Source organism: Lactuca virosa, chromosome 7, assembly GCF_052849685.1.
Source record: "Lactuca virosa cultivar CGN04683 chromosome 7, Lactuca_virosa_CGN04683_v6, whole genome shotgun sequence".
Taxonomy (NCBI): domain Eukaryota; kingdom Viridiplantae; phylum Streptophyta; class Magnoliopsida; order Asterales; family Asteraceae; genus Lactuca; species Lactuca virosa.
Genome location: NC_136432.1, coordinates 7,492,918 through 7,509,797, shown reverse-complemented (window position 1 = coordinate 7,509,797; position 16,880 = coordinate 7,492,918). Strand labels below are relative to the sequence as shown.

General features: G+C 30.7%; 1 protein-coding gene across 2 annotated transcripts; it reads left to right on the top strand.

Moving 5' to 3' along the window:
• The first annotated feature begins 5,549 nt into the window (after positions 1 to 5,549).
• LOC145124188 (acyl-CoA hydrolase 2-like) lies at positions 5,550 to 12,664 on the top strand. 2 transcript variants are annotated; one of them, XM_079059444.1, is made up of 17 exons: positions 5,550 to 5,685; positions 5,794 to 5,886; positions 6,834 to 6,901; positions 7,269 to 7,350; positions 7,516 to 7,562; positions 7,660 to 7,785; positions 7,908 to 7,985; positions 8,509 to 8,596; positions 8,723 to 8,835; positions 8,913 to 8,975; positions 9,057 to 9,112; positions 9,221 to 9,325; positions 10,058 to 10,114; positions 10,207 to 10,308; positions 10,971 to 11,019; positions 11,111 to 11,179; positions 12,435 to 12,664. In XM_079059444.1, exons 1-17 carry the CDS (start codon positions 5,667 to 5,669, stop codon positions 12,510 to 12,512), a joined length of 1,293 nt encoding a protein of 430 aa, XP_078915570.1. In that variant the 5' UTR covers positions 5,550 to 5,666; the 3' UTR covers positions 12,513 to 12,664. The 2 variants fall into 2 exon arrangements, with proteins under 2 accessions (XP_078915570.1, XP_078915571.1); XM_079059445.1 differs by lacking the exons at positions 10,971 to 11,019; positions 11,111 to 11,179; positions 12,435 to 12,664 and adding an exon at positions 10,551 to 10,921.
• The last annotated feature ends 4,216 nt before the right edge of the window (positions 12,665 to 16,880 follow it).

Genomic DNA, 16,880 nt, shown 5'->3' with positions numbered 1-16,880 from the left:
GGGAACCCGACGAGTGAATGATTGTACTCGGCGAGTCAAGGTCAATATGGACTGTTGACCTTGACTATAGACTTTGACTTTGACCAGGGTTGACCTTGGGGGTATTTATGGGTCTATGCTGAGATATTTACTCATGGATTATAAACAGTTTGGGAAGAGCAGCACAGGCATACCTGAATCCAGTTTGTCAGTTCAGCCTTTGAGAGGTGAGTCTTCTCACCATACCAATGGGTCTAAGGCACCAAGGCCGACCCATTTTGCGATAGTTGGTTTATTTGTTATGTAGAGGTATGATATGTATTTGTGCATGATATGTGATAGAGATAGCCTTTGTGGCTAACGGTAGAGATAGCCGTATGGCTAATGGTAGAGACAGCCTTATGGCCAATGGTAGAGACAGCCTTTATGGCTGATGGTAGAGATAGCCTTTGTGGCTAACGGTAGAGATAGCTTCATGACTAATTGACATGTGATATGTGGTAGATGTAGCTTTATAGCTACTATATTATGTGGGTTGTGTGGGGTATGCTCTGGGGGACTCATTAAGCTTTCAGCTTACCGTTTGTGGATTTGTTTCAGGTACTTCGGAGTCCAAAGGTAAAGGCATGGCGTGATGATGCGGCGTGCACTCTAACTCTCTTTTCCGATCTGGTTTGGGGGACACTCTGATGTTTTGAAAATAATAATGTTGTAATGTTGATGATTTTGAAAACGATTATTGGAATCTTTATGTTTTATGAAAATGGTTGACTAATTAAAAATGAAAAATTTCTTTGTAAAAGTTGGGGTCGTTACAGTTGTCTCAATATTTCTCCCACAAACCTTATCCATGTCGACCTGCGTTTTTCAATATATCGGGCTTCCGCAGCATCGCGCGGACGGTCCAAACCCTAGTATATATTAAGTACCTACTTCAAGTCCATGAGTGTAAATTACTATTCATTTGGTTTTCTTTTTTCAGAACCAAAATTACTAAATCCCTATCATATTATAAGTTTTAAAGTTGTTGGTACAAAATGTAAATAAGGCTTTATTTGAAAATAGTAAGTTTGATTTTTAAGACAAAAAACTTTTTATATTTACATTTTCTACCCTAAAATAATTTTGATTAAACAGTTTTTATCCTTTATAATTTTAAACTTAAATTATTGGTAATTTTAAGTTACAACTATATCCCTTATTATATTTTAAAGTTACATTTTTTAACCCTTACATAATTGTTTTTATATAATTATTATATATATATATATTAAAGTTCTGAAGAAAAGTAACAGTAAACTTGCCCATTTTTTGTCAATTTTGGTCCCCATCCTTATGTTGGTTATTTCTACCACTGTATTTGTCATTTTTTTTATTTTTATTTTTCTTCCATCGTTGTTTTTTTGTTAAAGCTGCTTCCTGTCAAATGTTTATGGTTTCCACATGTAATTATCTACATTGGGATGGACACGTGTTTCTGTTTTCGAACGTATGTCCAGCTCCACCGCCCTTGACTGCTTTGAAACTTTGACATATTCTCGATTCTTCTTCAATTTTTCTAGCCGTACCATCTCGGATAAACATTCACATTTTCTTCCTTCTTCTATCTAAAAAATTGTTCATTCTTCCAAAATCCTTTCATCCTTTCCACTTCCCACCTCTTACCTCCGACCCAACCTTCTCTTCTTTCCTCAACAATTCAACGTATTTCTTTCACTGTCGGTCACTTATAGATTTGGACCGATCGGAACTGTGTCTGCAACGACTTATAGCCCTAAACATAGAGGGAAACATTGACTGCGATGTACTCCAAGTCTGACGATCGCCAACTTTAATCCCGACTATTCGGAGTGATCCATGGTCGACGCCTGAACGTTCTTCTTCCACGGATTCCATCATCACACTAAAAAAACTGCAGGTTCCAGTCCGATTTCACATTTCACAGTTCTCTTTCTGTAAGCCTTACACCCAAAAATGGTATGTCTTCTCAAAATTAGGGCATTCTTTTTTTTTCTTTTAGTTGTTGTTAGTTTCTTCATAAGAAGGCACCATTTATGTTTTATAAAATGTTTACAGGCTGAATCTCTATCAACACAAATTTCTGATACAACCTCAGTTGCAGAGTTTGAATTGAAAGTAAGTAGTTTCTTTTTTGGTTTGTGATTGGATTAGTATGCTTCTCGATTCAATATCATGCAACTTTTTTTTGTTAAAAGGTCATGATATTGCCCTATTGCATTCCAATTTTCAACCTATTATTAATATTGCTTACTTCTTTTTTCTCACTTTTACGGTTTTACCCCTGTAGAGCATTCAAAAGATGCTGAAAGATGGTATTGATACATGGGCACCAAAGCTTGTAGTCAAAAGAGCAATTGTTGACTTTCCAGCCACATCCACTTTTAATATATATAATAATGCCAAAATATCAAATATACAGAGCTTGGATTTCAATGATGTATTGGTTTGGACTAATTTACACCAAACTTAACTTAACCTTTCGCAGATAGAACACAAGAAGTAATTTTCTATTATACTAAGGTTTGTGAAAAGAAGGAGATTGGTAATAAAAGCGGTGGAACGCACATGGATGCCAAAAGTAAGTATCTTGAACTATATTAATTGTTAAAGGTTAATAATAATAGAAATTACTACATTTTGTTCTGAATCTTATGTAGACAGGTAAGTTGATATAACTTCAATTTATGCCTTACAATTTCTAACAAGTTTTTAAAACTTTCTAATGCCATTTTCGGTATATTAGGGTCAACTGTTAGCTTATGTTAGCTTACAGAAAGTAATATGGAGTGAAAAATAAAAGCAAAGTTGAGGTAACGAGAAAGCAAGAAAGATTACAATAAGAGAGGTAATGGAATTGGCCTTAAAAGTCGCAAGAAAGATTACAATAAGAGAGATGCTTGCAGCTTATGTTGTCATACCAATGTACCAATATGGCTTGCAGTTGTTCCATCATCTACTGTTGTCCAACAAATTATCTATTGGCAGGTATAATTACCTTTTTACCCTCTGGATTTTAAATGTTGGTTTGTTTTATGGATCTACCATTTAAATACTTTTATAACATACAGAGCGAGAGTCGAGGTGGTTGGGCACTTACCTACAAAGCTTTTTAGTAGAACTCTCGAGGATGCAATCCCCACGTATCTGAAACAGCTTCAGCAACAGAAAAGCAACATATCATTCCTTCAGTTTTCTTAATTTTCATAATCTATTATAAAATGTAGACTTGAATAATGCATTGTATTTACATAATATGTGACCTTTTTCATGTAGGGTTTAGATGGGGTTGGTGTACAAATGAATTTAAATTGAATGCAAAAAAATAATATTTTATGCACTTAAATTTCTTCAGTTAATAACAGGCATGCATTGAGAGCACATATGCTATGATCCAAGGTCTTGATATCCCGAGCGTTGCCCTTCTTTGTGAAGCTGATGTGATTGGTAAGAACTAATTGATCCATTACCGAAAGTGTGTATATTGTTGATTTGTAGGTATACGAATACTAATACTCAACTGATTTTTAGAAAACTGTATTGAAACATTGTCCATATTTTTATACTGCTTATGTTTGTTTTATAGGGTCTTCGTATTGGCCATAACCTAGCCTTACCCATTGCTTTATTTAATATTCGAGAGGTAATACTTTACTTTTTTTTAACAGGGTGTTGCTGCCGCACTTGCTATTTACTTTGCAACACAAATGGGTCATTATATTATAGCATACTACATTATATTTGTGTATTTGTAAATGGGCGAAACGTAGACAATAGCAACATACTTTACTGTAGCTACCAATTAGAACAATGTACTATACTTCCATACAAAAGCGACACTTTCCGACCCCCGCAACGCGGGGGTCACCTTTCTAGTTGTTATTATAGTTTTCATTTTTATTAATATTACTTTTTATTTAAACGATGATTAATACGTTTAAGATACATTTTAAACATCATTTTGTATGCATCATGATAAAGACGTTCCTCAGTAATATCATCATGACTCTCGAAGTCATGCGCGATAGCAATACCAAACCAAATACGACGAGTAGTGGGGTCCTGAGCTAAGCCCTGGCTAAACCTTGGAAATCTTAATGCCATATATATATATTTTTTTGCTTTGAAACCTTATTTTATACTTTTGTGATTCACTTTGTAAAGAAGTTTTTCGCCGCAACGTGCATAAATTTCTCCCAAAAACCTTATCCATGTTGAGATGCGTTTTTCAACATATTGGGATTCCGCAGCATCGCACTGATGGTCCAAACCCTAGTATATATATTAAATTCCAACTTCGAGTCTCTAAGTATAAAACACTATTCATTTGGTTTTTACTTTTACCATAACCAAAACTACAAAATTCATATTATATTATTATTTTTAAAGCATTTGATACAAAATGCAAATAACCTCCTATTTGGAGATAACAATTTTGAATCTGCATATAGCAAATTTATATATATATATATATATATATATATATATATATATATTTTCCCCTCAACTAATTTTGAATTAATTATTTTCATCCCTAATTTTTATTAAATTATATTATTGATATTTTTGTAAGTTGAGATTCCGGTCCCTAATTATATTTTAAAGTAACATTTTATGTCCTTTATATAATTTGTTTTTATAGTTTTCATTTTCATTAATATTAATTTTCATTAATTACTTTTTTATTAATTGTTATTTGTAGTATTGTACCAAATATGATATATTTTCAAATTTTATTTTTGTCCGAATCTTTCATACATAATTATTAAGCTATAAACTTTATTTTTATACTTTTATGGTCTACTTTGCAAATGGTTATCTTGGGACCTTTAAACTTTTTTAATACCCTATTTATGCTCATATTTATTAAAGATGATAAAAGATTAACCAACGTTGAATGTAACTACATATGTTCTGTTGCTTGATTTTATAGCATCATTATGGTAGAAAATAACATTGTAGTTTGCAATTTTGGACTATGGTTGAAAGTAACTATGTTGAAAGTTGTCTCAAAATTTCTCCCACAAACCTTATCCATGTCGAGCTGCGTTTTTCAATATACCGGGCATCCCCAATATCGCACGGACGGTCCAAACGTTAGTTATTGTTATCTATCAACAATATTATGTATCGTAATTTTCAAATAATATCATTATAAATACAAACAAAACTTTTGTCTTTGTAAATTAACGGTTTTTTACAAGTATTTTATTAGTCATTATAATTTGAAATATCATTATAAATACAGACAAAATTTCTATCTTTATAAATTAATAACTTTTATAAATATTTATTAGTTATTATGATTTGAAATTATCAATAATATTTTTTTTAATCTAATAATAATAATAATAATAATAATAATAATAAAAACGGTCAATTTTTGGGAATGATATCATTATTTTCATATTTCGTATGAACGAAGAATATAATTTAGCATTTTACTTTGTAACAGATGTTCCATATTTCCGTATGGGTCCGTTTAGATCAATTATTGAAAGAAAAAGAAGGGGAAAAGAGAAAACACGTGATTAAATGGACGCTAATAAATTATAGTCGCGTTGTTGTTGCCTTGGGGGCTCGGAGCATCTCTCTTTATCTGCCGTCTAGATACGACTGGAAAAACAGTTTTTTCCCGAATCATTGTAAAGTTGTGGTCAAAGTTCAACATGTACACTACAGAAGCAGGTAACCTGAATTCGTTATCAATAGTCGCTAATCTCTTGCAGTTTCAATGTGTATTGATGTGACAGATGATTGTTTTTGTTGGTGTATATGGTTGAAATTTATGAGCAGTGATCGAGTTTTTGGGTTGTGTGCCGTTGCTTCAGAGGCTCCCGAGCTTGTCTCTCCGGAAAATCGCACAAGTTGTTACTGTTAAACACTACGGTAATAAGTTGGTTCTATTTTGATTGTCGACTGATATAATTTTGGTGAATTTGATGTTTTGATGATCAGTTTACTTGGTAGAAAAGTAGGGTTTTGAATATTACAGTAATAAATTAGTTCTATATAGACTGATACCGGTTTGGTCCATTTGATGTTTTGATGATCAGTAATTTGATAGAAAAGTAGTGTTTTGAGTTGTTTTAGATTTCAGATTTATGCCTATTGTTGTTTGATTTCAAGTAATAATTTATTTCTGTTATGGATGGATTGAGTAATGTAATTGTGCAAATCTTAGGTTGATTCGTCAAGTACTATATCATATTACCTCCAATCCATTAGTAGCATTGAAAGTTTGATATGTGTGATGTACCATGAAGACTGGAAAATTGTACAGATGAAATGACCCATTTATGAGTTTGCACCATTTCAAATGGATTATGCTGGTGATATTACAGTCTTTAATTTTGTCATTGATTGGATATTTGGGGAATAGTAAAACACTATGCTTATGCTATGTGCCAGTTACCAAGTAAATATTTGCAATTATATGGGACTGAGAGTAATAGTTTAATTTAGTGTGGCTTGGCTTCATCAGAATGTTAGGAATGTTGAAAAGTGTTAAGAAAGCATAAAATTTGGAATACTTAGGTTGTATGGAAAGGAAGCTAAATAATTCTGGGGTGTCATTGGTCAATTTACATAACTATCGGGAGAAAGCATACAATGCCCTATAAAGACACATGATTATATATCTTATTGATTCAGTAAAATTTGTTAGCAAATATGTTATTGTTGCTGCATAGGGTATAAATATACAGGAGTGCGCTTTCAGTATTATCGTAAAATTATTTACTTAAAAGTCTTAGACTTGTTTAATTATGAAATTAGGGCCCCTCAAAATGAAAGATGTTTATTGACTTAAATAGTTGTAATGTTTCCTTTTCAAGAACCACACGAGTATGTTGTTCGTGAAGGAGAGGCTGGGAATGGAATCTACTTCATATGGGAAGGCGAGGTAATGTTTTCCATGTGATTCAATAATACGGAATGATGAGTAAATTGCCTCGAATAGCAATGTACTTTGCTCTTGCTACCAATATGAGCAATGTACTTTATTTTTTTACCCATAGTAGCAACATATTTACTTTTTCTAATCGATAATAGCAATGTCCTTTATCTTTTACCTATAATTGAATGTTGCTACCAATATGGGCATTATATATTTGTTACATATTGCCTATTATTGGTAAAGAAATGTCAGTATGCTGCTATTATGTGTAAATAGTACAATATATTATATTGCCTACATTGGTAAACAAATCAATGAAAGTACATTGCTATTTCCTGCAATTTTACGTAGTATGATTATGCAAATTTTGCAGGCGGAGGTGTCTGGCTATGTCCAAGCAGATGAGCATAATAGGCCAGAGTTCCAACTTAAACGTTATGACTACTTTGGCAATGGTGAAAACCTCATCTTTCATCATCATTTATTCATTATTATTGATTGCTATATAATTTATTGTTTTTTTTTCCATTCACAATAACTGTCAACAACAATAATTTAATTCCCAATGGAACAACAATGCACTCGAAGGTAGTCTTTTCAGGATAATTCTTGATTTGCAGGTGTGGCAGTATCTGCACAGCAAGCAGATGTCATTGCACTTACTAAGGTACTTTGAATAGTTGTGTTTTTCCTTATTTTATTTTCTAAATTTGATTATTTTAATTCCCCCCCCCCCCCCCCCCCCCCCCTGTTATTTGCAACAGTTGACCTGCTTAGTATTGCCCCAAGAGCATTGCAGTTTGTTGCAGTCAAAGTCGATCTGGAGTGCAGACAAAACACTAGAATCATGTTCACTTGTAGAGAGCATATTGCATCTTGAGCCTATAGAAGTAAGTAAAGCAATATATAAATAAAAATAAACAAAGCAGGCTATATCATGTGATCCCTGTTATATATGTTGATAAAGCAAAAAATAACTTGTATTTGTTATTTTGTTATGTTTTCTATGAAGGTCAACATTTTTAAAGGGATCACGTTGCCTGATGCTCCACGTTTTGGGAAAGTGTTTGGTGGACAGTTCATTGGACAGGTAATAGTAAAACTTTTTCTTTTAGTTAAACTGGAACATTGTTATATACTTATATAGGAGTATATTTATATTATATACATGCATAGCATGTTAGGGAAAATTGCAGAAAATACCTATATTTTTGACACCCTACATTATCATCAATATATGTAATGTTCCCATTCATTTAGGTAGAGATTTCTCTATAATATAAAAAGTTGAGTAAATTACATGTTTGGTCCCAAAAGGTCTTCTCTTGGAATTTAGGTCCTTATTTGAGGATTTTGTAGGTTTTGGTTCCTGTTCCAAGTAAATGAGTTAATTTTTTTCACCCAAATTTCAAAAACCAGCTTTACCAAGGGACCAAAAATAGTCATTTTACTTGGAAAAGGGACCAAAAGCGTCACGAGAACCTCAAATAAGGGCGAAAATTACGAGAGAGAACTTTTTTGGACCGAAATTGCAAAAATCAGCTATACTCAGGGGCCAAATGTAATTTACTATAAGAAGCTGAAAATCTGATGAGAATGTGAATAATATGCAGGCACTGGCTGCAGCATCAAAAACTATTGATTCACTCAAGATTGTTCATAGCTTACATGTTTACTTTCTTCTTGTTGGGGATCTTGAAAGTAAGCCATGTTCAGTTTATCATCTTGTTGGGATAATTAGATTAGATGATGTGTGATGTGTCATTTCATTTGTCATTGATGAATAACTTGGGAGAAATGTCTGATAATTGTATGCTTGCATTGCAGTTCCAATTATATATCATGTTCATCGCGTACGCGATGGCAATAGTTTTGCTACACGAAGGATAGATGCAATACAAAAGGGAAATGTTGTGTTCACAATGATTGCTTCATTTCAGGTGTTTTCTATATTCAATTAACTTGATTAAATCCTTTCCATTTGTTGTTATATCGATATATATATATTTTATTACAGAAAGAAGAAGTAGGGTTTGATCACCAGTTACCCTCTATGCCAGCTGTCCCTGATCCAGAACTGGTATCAGAAGTACCTTTGCTTTCTACAATCTCAGTCAGAATTGGTATTTCCTTATTATTAACTCTGATCTGATGTTTTCAGCTTTTATCAATGGAAGATCTGCGTGAGAGGCGCCTTACCGATCCTCGTCTTCCCAGGTAAAAATTGGTAGATCCATTATTTGTTAAACACTAAACCCTAAACCCTAAACCCTAAGAAGGTATGATATGAATATTATTGAATGTTTGCTGGTGTTATTGTGACAGGACTTACAGAAACAAAGTTGCCACAGCAAAGTTTATTCCTTGGCCTATTGAGATAAGATTTTGTGAGCCTAGCAATTCAACCAACTACGATAAACGTCCTGCAAGGTCCACCTCCACCACATTTCATAAACGCCAATTTACGCAAAAACCATTGTATTTTTCGCAATTTTCACTTTAACCACTTCACTTGTACTTTTATTTTTTTTCCAATCAAGCCATGAAACTTTTAGACATTTCTCCAAATTATACATTTTCACTTGATATAAGCTAAGAGGTTAAAATGGTTAATTTGAAAAATCACTGTTGAGACCTAATATAATGGTCAACATTGTTAATTTGGAAAGGAAAACTGAAGTATTAGTGGTTGAACCGCAAAACTGCCAAGAATATAATGGTTTGTTTGTAAGTTGCCAATCATTATCTACTCATGTATGGTTACTATTTAATATAGGAAAATTCCATGAAATAGCAACATACTTTTGTAATTTGTTTGTAGTAGCATCCTTTTATTTCTTCCCATCACAACATTGTACTTTGTCAATTCTACCCAAGTATAGGAATGTCATCCAAATATGAAACAATTTTCACTGCTATAATATAATTGGATAGAATTTTTAATGTATAATGCCTGCCCTAATAAGAAGGAAAAATCTGATGCTATAAATTAGGTAGATTTTTCAAAGTACAATGTGGTAATTAGAAAAGATTAAAAGCAAAATGCTGGAATAGAAGGAAATGAAAATAGGATGCTATAATTCACAAATAAATGAAAATACGTTGCTATTTTTGTGCATTTAAGGCTTGAATAATACTGTATATATTATGTTGTAATTGCAGTTTGAGGTACTGGTTTAGAGCGAAAGGAAAACTCTCAGATGACGAGGCTTTGCATAGGTGAGAGTCCTTTAATAAGGTTGATGTGATAAATATAGGAGTATTATCTAGACAATAATCAGATGATATAATTATATTATATTTATGTGTAGATGTGTTGCAGCATACACTTCAGATCTCATATTTCTAAATGTCAGTCTGAATCCTCACCGCAGTAAGGGCTTGAAAACCTCTTCTGTTAGCTTAGATCACTCGTAAGTATCCAGCACCTTAAACCATCCTGCCCTATAATCACTTATCACTCTTAACTTTAAATACAAACAGTTAATTTAATTGTAACAGTTTTTCTTTTGAATCATTTCCTTATCTGGGAAGTTTTCATGTTAAAATCATACAAATTATGGCTTTCGTATTAAATAATATTTTGCGAACCAACTATTTCCAATCACCTCTTTAACTCATGTATTTATAATACCATCGTGACCTGTTATTGCAGGTTTAACCGGTTGCCTTGCCTATGTGGCATCCACCTTGAACAAATTCTGATTAGACTATGTCCATGTGGAGCTGACATGACATCTATGTGGACTTTGTTACTTAATTTGAAAAACAAGTCAAAAGTACTAGTGGACGGCTGGATGTTAGCACCACATAGACAGACAGTCTGAATTCCATGTAGGCAAGGCAACTGGCAACCGCTTGAACCTGACTAGCATGTTACGATGGTATAAATAATAGATAAAAAAGTTATAGTTTAAGGAGACACAGAGCACAGTTACAACTTTCATGCCCTAAAGAGCAAATTGGACAAAGTTGGTTACCCAAATAAACACGACATAAAATAAACCCTTGTTGATAACGAACCTTTCTTGATAAACTTTTTTTTTTTTTTTTTTTTTTTTTTTTTTTTTTTAAGGATGTGGTTTCACCGGCCTTTTAGAGCTGACGAGTGGTTGTTGTTTGTGGTAAGTGCCAAAAAGCAGTCAAGTCTTGTTTTTATTAAATTACTCTTTGACTCTTTTGATATGAAACATGACTCCTTGTTTGGTTCTACAGATATTGAGTCCAACTGCATACAATGCTCGTGGATTCGTGAGTGGCCAAATGTTCAACAGAAAAGGACAGGTATGCCTCCCACTATCAGTATCATCCTAGCTAACACATCTTTATGACTCACCCAATCATAAAAAAAAATAAAATAAAAAAATTATTACATAAAAAAAACTATTTAATTCCTAGCTAACCAAAACAGTCTTTTATTATATATATATATATATATATATATATATATATATATATATATATATATAAAGAACTATCTTCTCTCTCATTCACAATCACACACAAGTAACCTAACCCATTTATGTATTTGGTGAAAAGTTCACCAATAATGACAAAAATTATTAGCAGAAAAGAAAAAGAAAAATATTTTGATGAAACAATAATAATAAGCTTATTTCGTTTTCTATTTATATGTAAACTGCTTATATTTTTTACGATCTTAAAAATAATAAAAACTGATCATATCATAAATAATAATATTTTATAATAAAAGGTTGGATTGGGTTGGGTTGTCTGTAAAATAATAAAAATAGAATAGGTTGGGTTGGGTTGTTTATGTGGATGAGAAAGAAATTAATATTTTAATAAATGGTTGAGTTGGGTTGGATTGTTGCTGAAGATAGCCTTATTGGCAACCTGACCCAATTCAATGTATGAGAGTTATAACAACATTGGTGGTGTATTTAGTTTTTTTAATAAAAATAAAGTCAGATAAATTTACCAATGAGACAGTCATGATTGGTTCATCTCAAGGATAATATGGGTGTTTGTCTCTCTCTCTTTTTTTTTCCTTAAACAAAGTGTTGTCCGAATATACTCTAATAAATGAAGGTTTTTTTTTGTCACATGTCACACTCTCATTCAATTTGTCAAATGTCATTTTGTGGTTATTTTGAATTAATTTCTTTTCCACATGTCATTTTATGAGTTTTCTATTTTAATAAATTACACATAATATTTTAGTGTAATAATTACAATAAATGTAGTAATAAATGAATATCAATTTCATTAATCGACTTACCTTCTTATTTCAAAATTCACAAATTAAAGCTCATTAGTTTATTTTGTTTATTTATTTAAATTTAAAAAATAAAAAAAATCAATTTTAATAATTCATTATTTTTCATATTTTCTTATAAATCCAAAGTTTTTAAATATTTAGACCTTTATATTTAAGTTTTTTCAATTAATCCATGTAATACATGAGTCTTACACCTAGTAAATGAATAAATGATGTTTACAAAATATTTGACACATTTTGGGGAAATGTAAAAAGCTAGGACTTAATGAGGGAAGCTGACTTGCTTTTTATTACTAGCTTGTTGCATCTGTAACTCAAGAGGGCTTGATAAGGAAAGTCCGAAAACCACCTTCCCCTGCTGTTTCCAAGCTGTAAACTTATACTATACGTTTCTTTTATGAAGCAAAAAAAATCTTAGTATTTCAAATCTGTTATTTAATACCAATAGTTATATTGATTTAATCGAAGATGATATATTCGATATGAGTTCCAAATTCTTGTTAAAGTGTGTATTGTTTTTTTTTTGACTCTTGTGTTTTATATGTTATAGTATTTTGATTTAATTTATATTTTTGTAAACAAACACACTTATAATTTTCATCGAACTATGTAATAAATAAAAGTAAAACTACATACATATGTTTGTGTATGGTATAAAAAGTCTTTATGGAATAAATTAGTGTTTATCTCATCTCATCGGTACTTTAACTAACATATTTTGAATTTAATTGGTAATTTGTATTTAATTAAAATGTTGATGAGACGTTAAAGAATGTCGGATTGTTTTTACTTTTTACCTAAGTGGTTTAAATTAGATAAATCCAAAAGTATGTTACTATTCTATATGACAATAATCATCATTTTTAATTCTAAGGGGGTGTTTGGCCTATCTTTTGAGAAACCAAAAGTCCTTTTAGGAAAAGTTGCAAAAAGTCAGTTTTCCTTATATCCAAAATCCAAAAGTAGCTTAAAATGTAAAAGATGTTTAGTAAAAGCATTTTAAAAGCTACTTTTGGATTTTGGATATAAGAAAAACTGACTTTTTGCAACTTTTCCTAAAAAGACTTTTGACATCTCAAAAGATAAGCCAAACACCCCCTAAATCTGTTTGCTTTGTTTATGTTTGTCATGCCTAATATATAGATGAAAACAATATTTTATGTATGTTTTGAGAGGGATCATATCCTTAATGTTAGCAAAATAACAGAAGACCCTTATACTGAGCTTGGTAAACAGAAAACTAAAATCAACTCTAAGTAACCCACAATCATTACCTTTAATTAACAATGGATTGAGATAATGATAATCATATATCAATGGTTTCATTTGATTTTCCTAAAATACATAAATAAGTAGGCACCAAAAGGGATATTAACAAAAGGAAAAACTGCAAAAAATACTTATATATTGGCCTCATAATAAATTTAGTCATTATATATTTTTTTATTCGGTTAAATTCTAAAAACCGGTAATCATATTCAATTTGACGTTTTTACCTGGTCAACAAGTAATCTAACTTTTAAAAATTACATTTTTGACCTAGATTTTAATTTTTTTTTTACAAATTTGGTCCAAAATCTATACTTTTGGCCCAGATTCTAAATTTTATTATAAATTTGGTCCAAAATTTACCATTTTGGCCCACATTTCAGAATTTTGTTATGAATTCATCATAACTTTAGTTTTTTACAACACTTTTTCTCAAGAAAAAATTCGAATTTATTTTTTCTTTATAAACTCATATATATACAAAAAAACCATATTTTCACATAAAAAAATCTTATATCTTCTGTATAAAAACTTTTTTTTTAAAAAACTTTTCTATATACGAAATACCTATTTATAAAAATAGATATTTATTAAGTACATAAATATATACAAATCCATTTTTATAAAAAAAATATATACAACCACGTATTTTACAAGAAAAAATGTATACAAACATCTATTTTATTATAAATACATTTTATAAAAACATATTTATATGCACCTAAATAAGTGTTTGTATACATTTCTTTTGTAAAAACATATTTATATATTTTTTATAAACACATATTTTATAATAAACGCATTTGTATTCAAACACGTTTATATATAAAATGTATACACACACGTATTTTATAAAAATATATTCAAGCACATTTTTATAAACAAGTGTATGCAAACATGTTTTTAATATATATATATATATATATATATATATATATATATATATATATATATATATATACACACACAAACATGTTTTTGATAAAAAGCATCATTTGAGAAGTAAATTATTGACAATTAAATTATCCTTTTAAATGTGTATTCTAAATAATAATTATATAAGAATTAATCCCATAAAATAATAACTCATATTCAAAATTCAACCAACACAACGTTATATTTTTGTTTTAAACCCAAAATAATATATCAAAATGGGTTAATTTCCAAGTTATAAGTTACCATCTTCTAAAGTAAAGTTGGGTGTCCAATCATACATGTTACCGAATAGAAATAATTCCGAAAGAAACTATTTGCACCCATCGCTTGGTGTGTGTAAAAGGCTAGTGTGTGTGTGTGTGTGTATATATATATATACACACACATACACACGTTTACTATGAAATAAGTGTTTGTATATATATTTTTTATAAATATGTGTTTGTATACAAATATATTTATAATAAAATAGGTGTTTGCGTATATTTTTTTTTATAAAAAGGAATTCGTATGTAAAAAAGTTTTTATATAGAAAGTATAAAATTATTTTTGTGAAAATATGTTTTTTTTGTATAAATATGACATTTTTTACAGAAAAAACATATTCGAAATTTTTTTTGAGAAAAAAAGTTGTAAAAAAACTAAAGTTAAGATGGGCCAAACATGCAAATTTTGGATCAAATTTGTAATAAAATTTGAATCTGGGCCAAAAGTATAACTTTTGAAAGTTGGATGACCCGTTGACCGGGTAAAATGGTTAAATTGAATACGATTACCAGTTTTTACGACTTCATTGAATAAAAAAATATATAAGAAGTAAATCGATTATGAGACCAATATGTAAGGACTTTTTTGCGGTTTTCCCTTAACAAAACCGACTAGTGTTTTTTTTAATATTTTTCTTGCATTTTAATAAATTACATTTTCGACTTTTGTTAGGAATAAAATACTCCAGACTTGTCAAAATATATGATTTGTATTTTTTTTCTCATTTGCATCAAATATTTATCAAAAAACTCTCTACACATGTCCGAAATGATCATTTTGAAGTGTCTGATATCATCCGTTTTCAATGAAATGTCACTTTTTAAGCTCTTCGATCGTATCTACTTCTAGTTTTCTATATTTTTTTGTTAGCCGTAAAACATGGAGTATTTTCTTGAAATTGCAGATTTTTTTATTGGATTTTGCACTTGTTTTTAAAATTCCTGGATTACGTTTTTTTTCTTTCTATCTGGAATACGGGTATTAGTCTGAAATTTCAATCCAAAATGTACTTTTTTTGGCAAAATAAATACTTTTAGTTTGACTGAAGCTGGTCCCAAATGTCCATAATGATCCATTTTAAACAAAAAGGTCATTTTTAAAAAAAAAAGAAAAAGAAAAAGAAAAAAGAAAAACTTGATTATAATGTCCCCACCAAAAATTTTATAAAAAGTAAAAATGATAAATTAGTTGCCTTGGCCATAACAAAAGCTTTAGGCCCAATAAGAGTTGAGTTGGCTTGAAGTTAAAAAAGTGTCTGCATATAAACTTATCGGCTAGAATGGTAGATGGTTGATCCACTCCACAACTTTTCAAGAACAACACGTTTTTAATAAAAAAATGAAAAAACATCATAAATGGTCTATGTGGTTACCCAAAATCTGAAGTTTAGTCATCGTGGTTTAAAAACCTCATAGATGGTCCATGTGTTTTCAAAACTTTTGACGATTGGTCCTTATTGCTAACTCCGTTAACTTTTGTCCGTTAATTGAGGGGCATTTTCGTCATTTCACACCACATGGACCATTTATGATCTTTTCAGTTATTTTTTTTAAAAATGAAAAAACTAAATATAATTATTTAATATATAAAATCTCTCTCTCTCTCTCTATCTCTCTCTCTCTCTCTCTCTCTCTCTTTAAATTTTCAGGAAAACTTGAATCGCTTTGGTTATGTGGAGAAGCATATATTTTGTTTAGAAATAAACACTAAGAGCTAGTAGTTTTACGTTCTAGAGTAATATAATTGAGCTTAATAGCTCTTCAGAGAAGTTACAAGATCTTCGTGAGACTTTCAATCAGATACCATTTCCTTCTGATATTTAAACGTATCTGACATCAACATCAACTTTTTATTTTGTTCGGTTAGCAAAGCCAAATCTGCATCATCACATAATTGTGCAAGTCTCCATAACACACCTGCATTTTTCAGAAGCTAACTCTAAGCTATTTTTTCTCAATTTAAGCTGATTTTTTTTCACTGGGCAACTGCTTAAACTTTATTGATATTTATGCCTAGGTCAAGTGCATATAATGATACAGTCGTGGTCTTAATCAATACAATAAATATTGTTGGTTCATTGGCCTGCTGCAGTTCAATAACGTATCAGCTCATCTATGGATAACTCTGGTCAAGTGTCGATAACATGGCCCCGATGCTGCAATTAACACCTATCCAGGGGCAGCAATCTGCTACATTTGGTTCCCAAGACACAAGTTTTGAAGATAATGAAGAACTGAAGTCTAAATTATTCTTCAACTGGATCAAAATCGA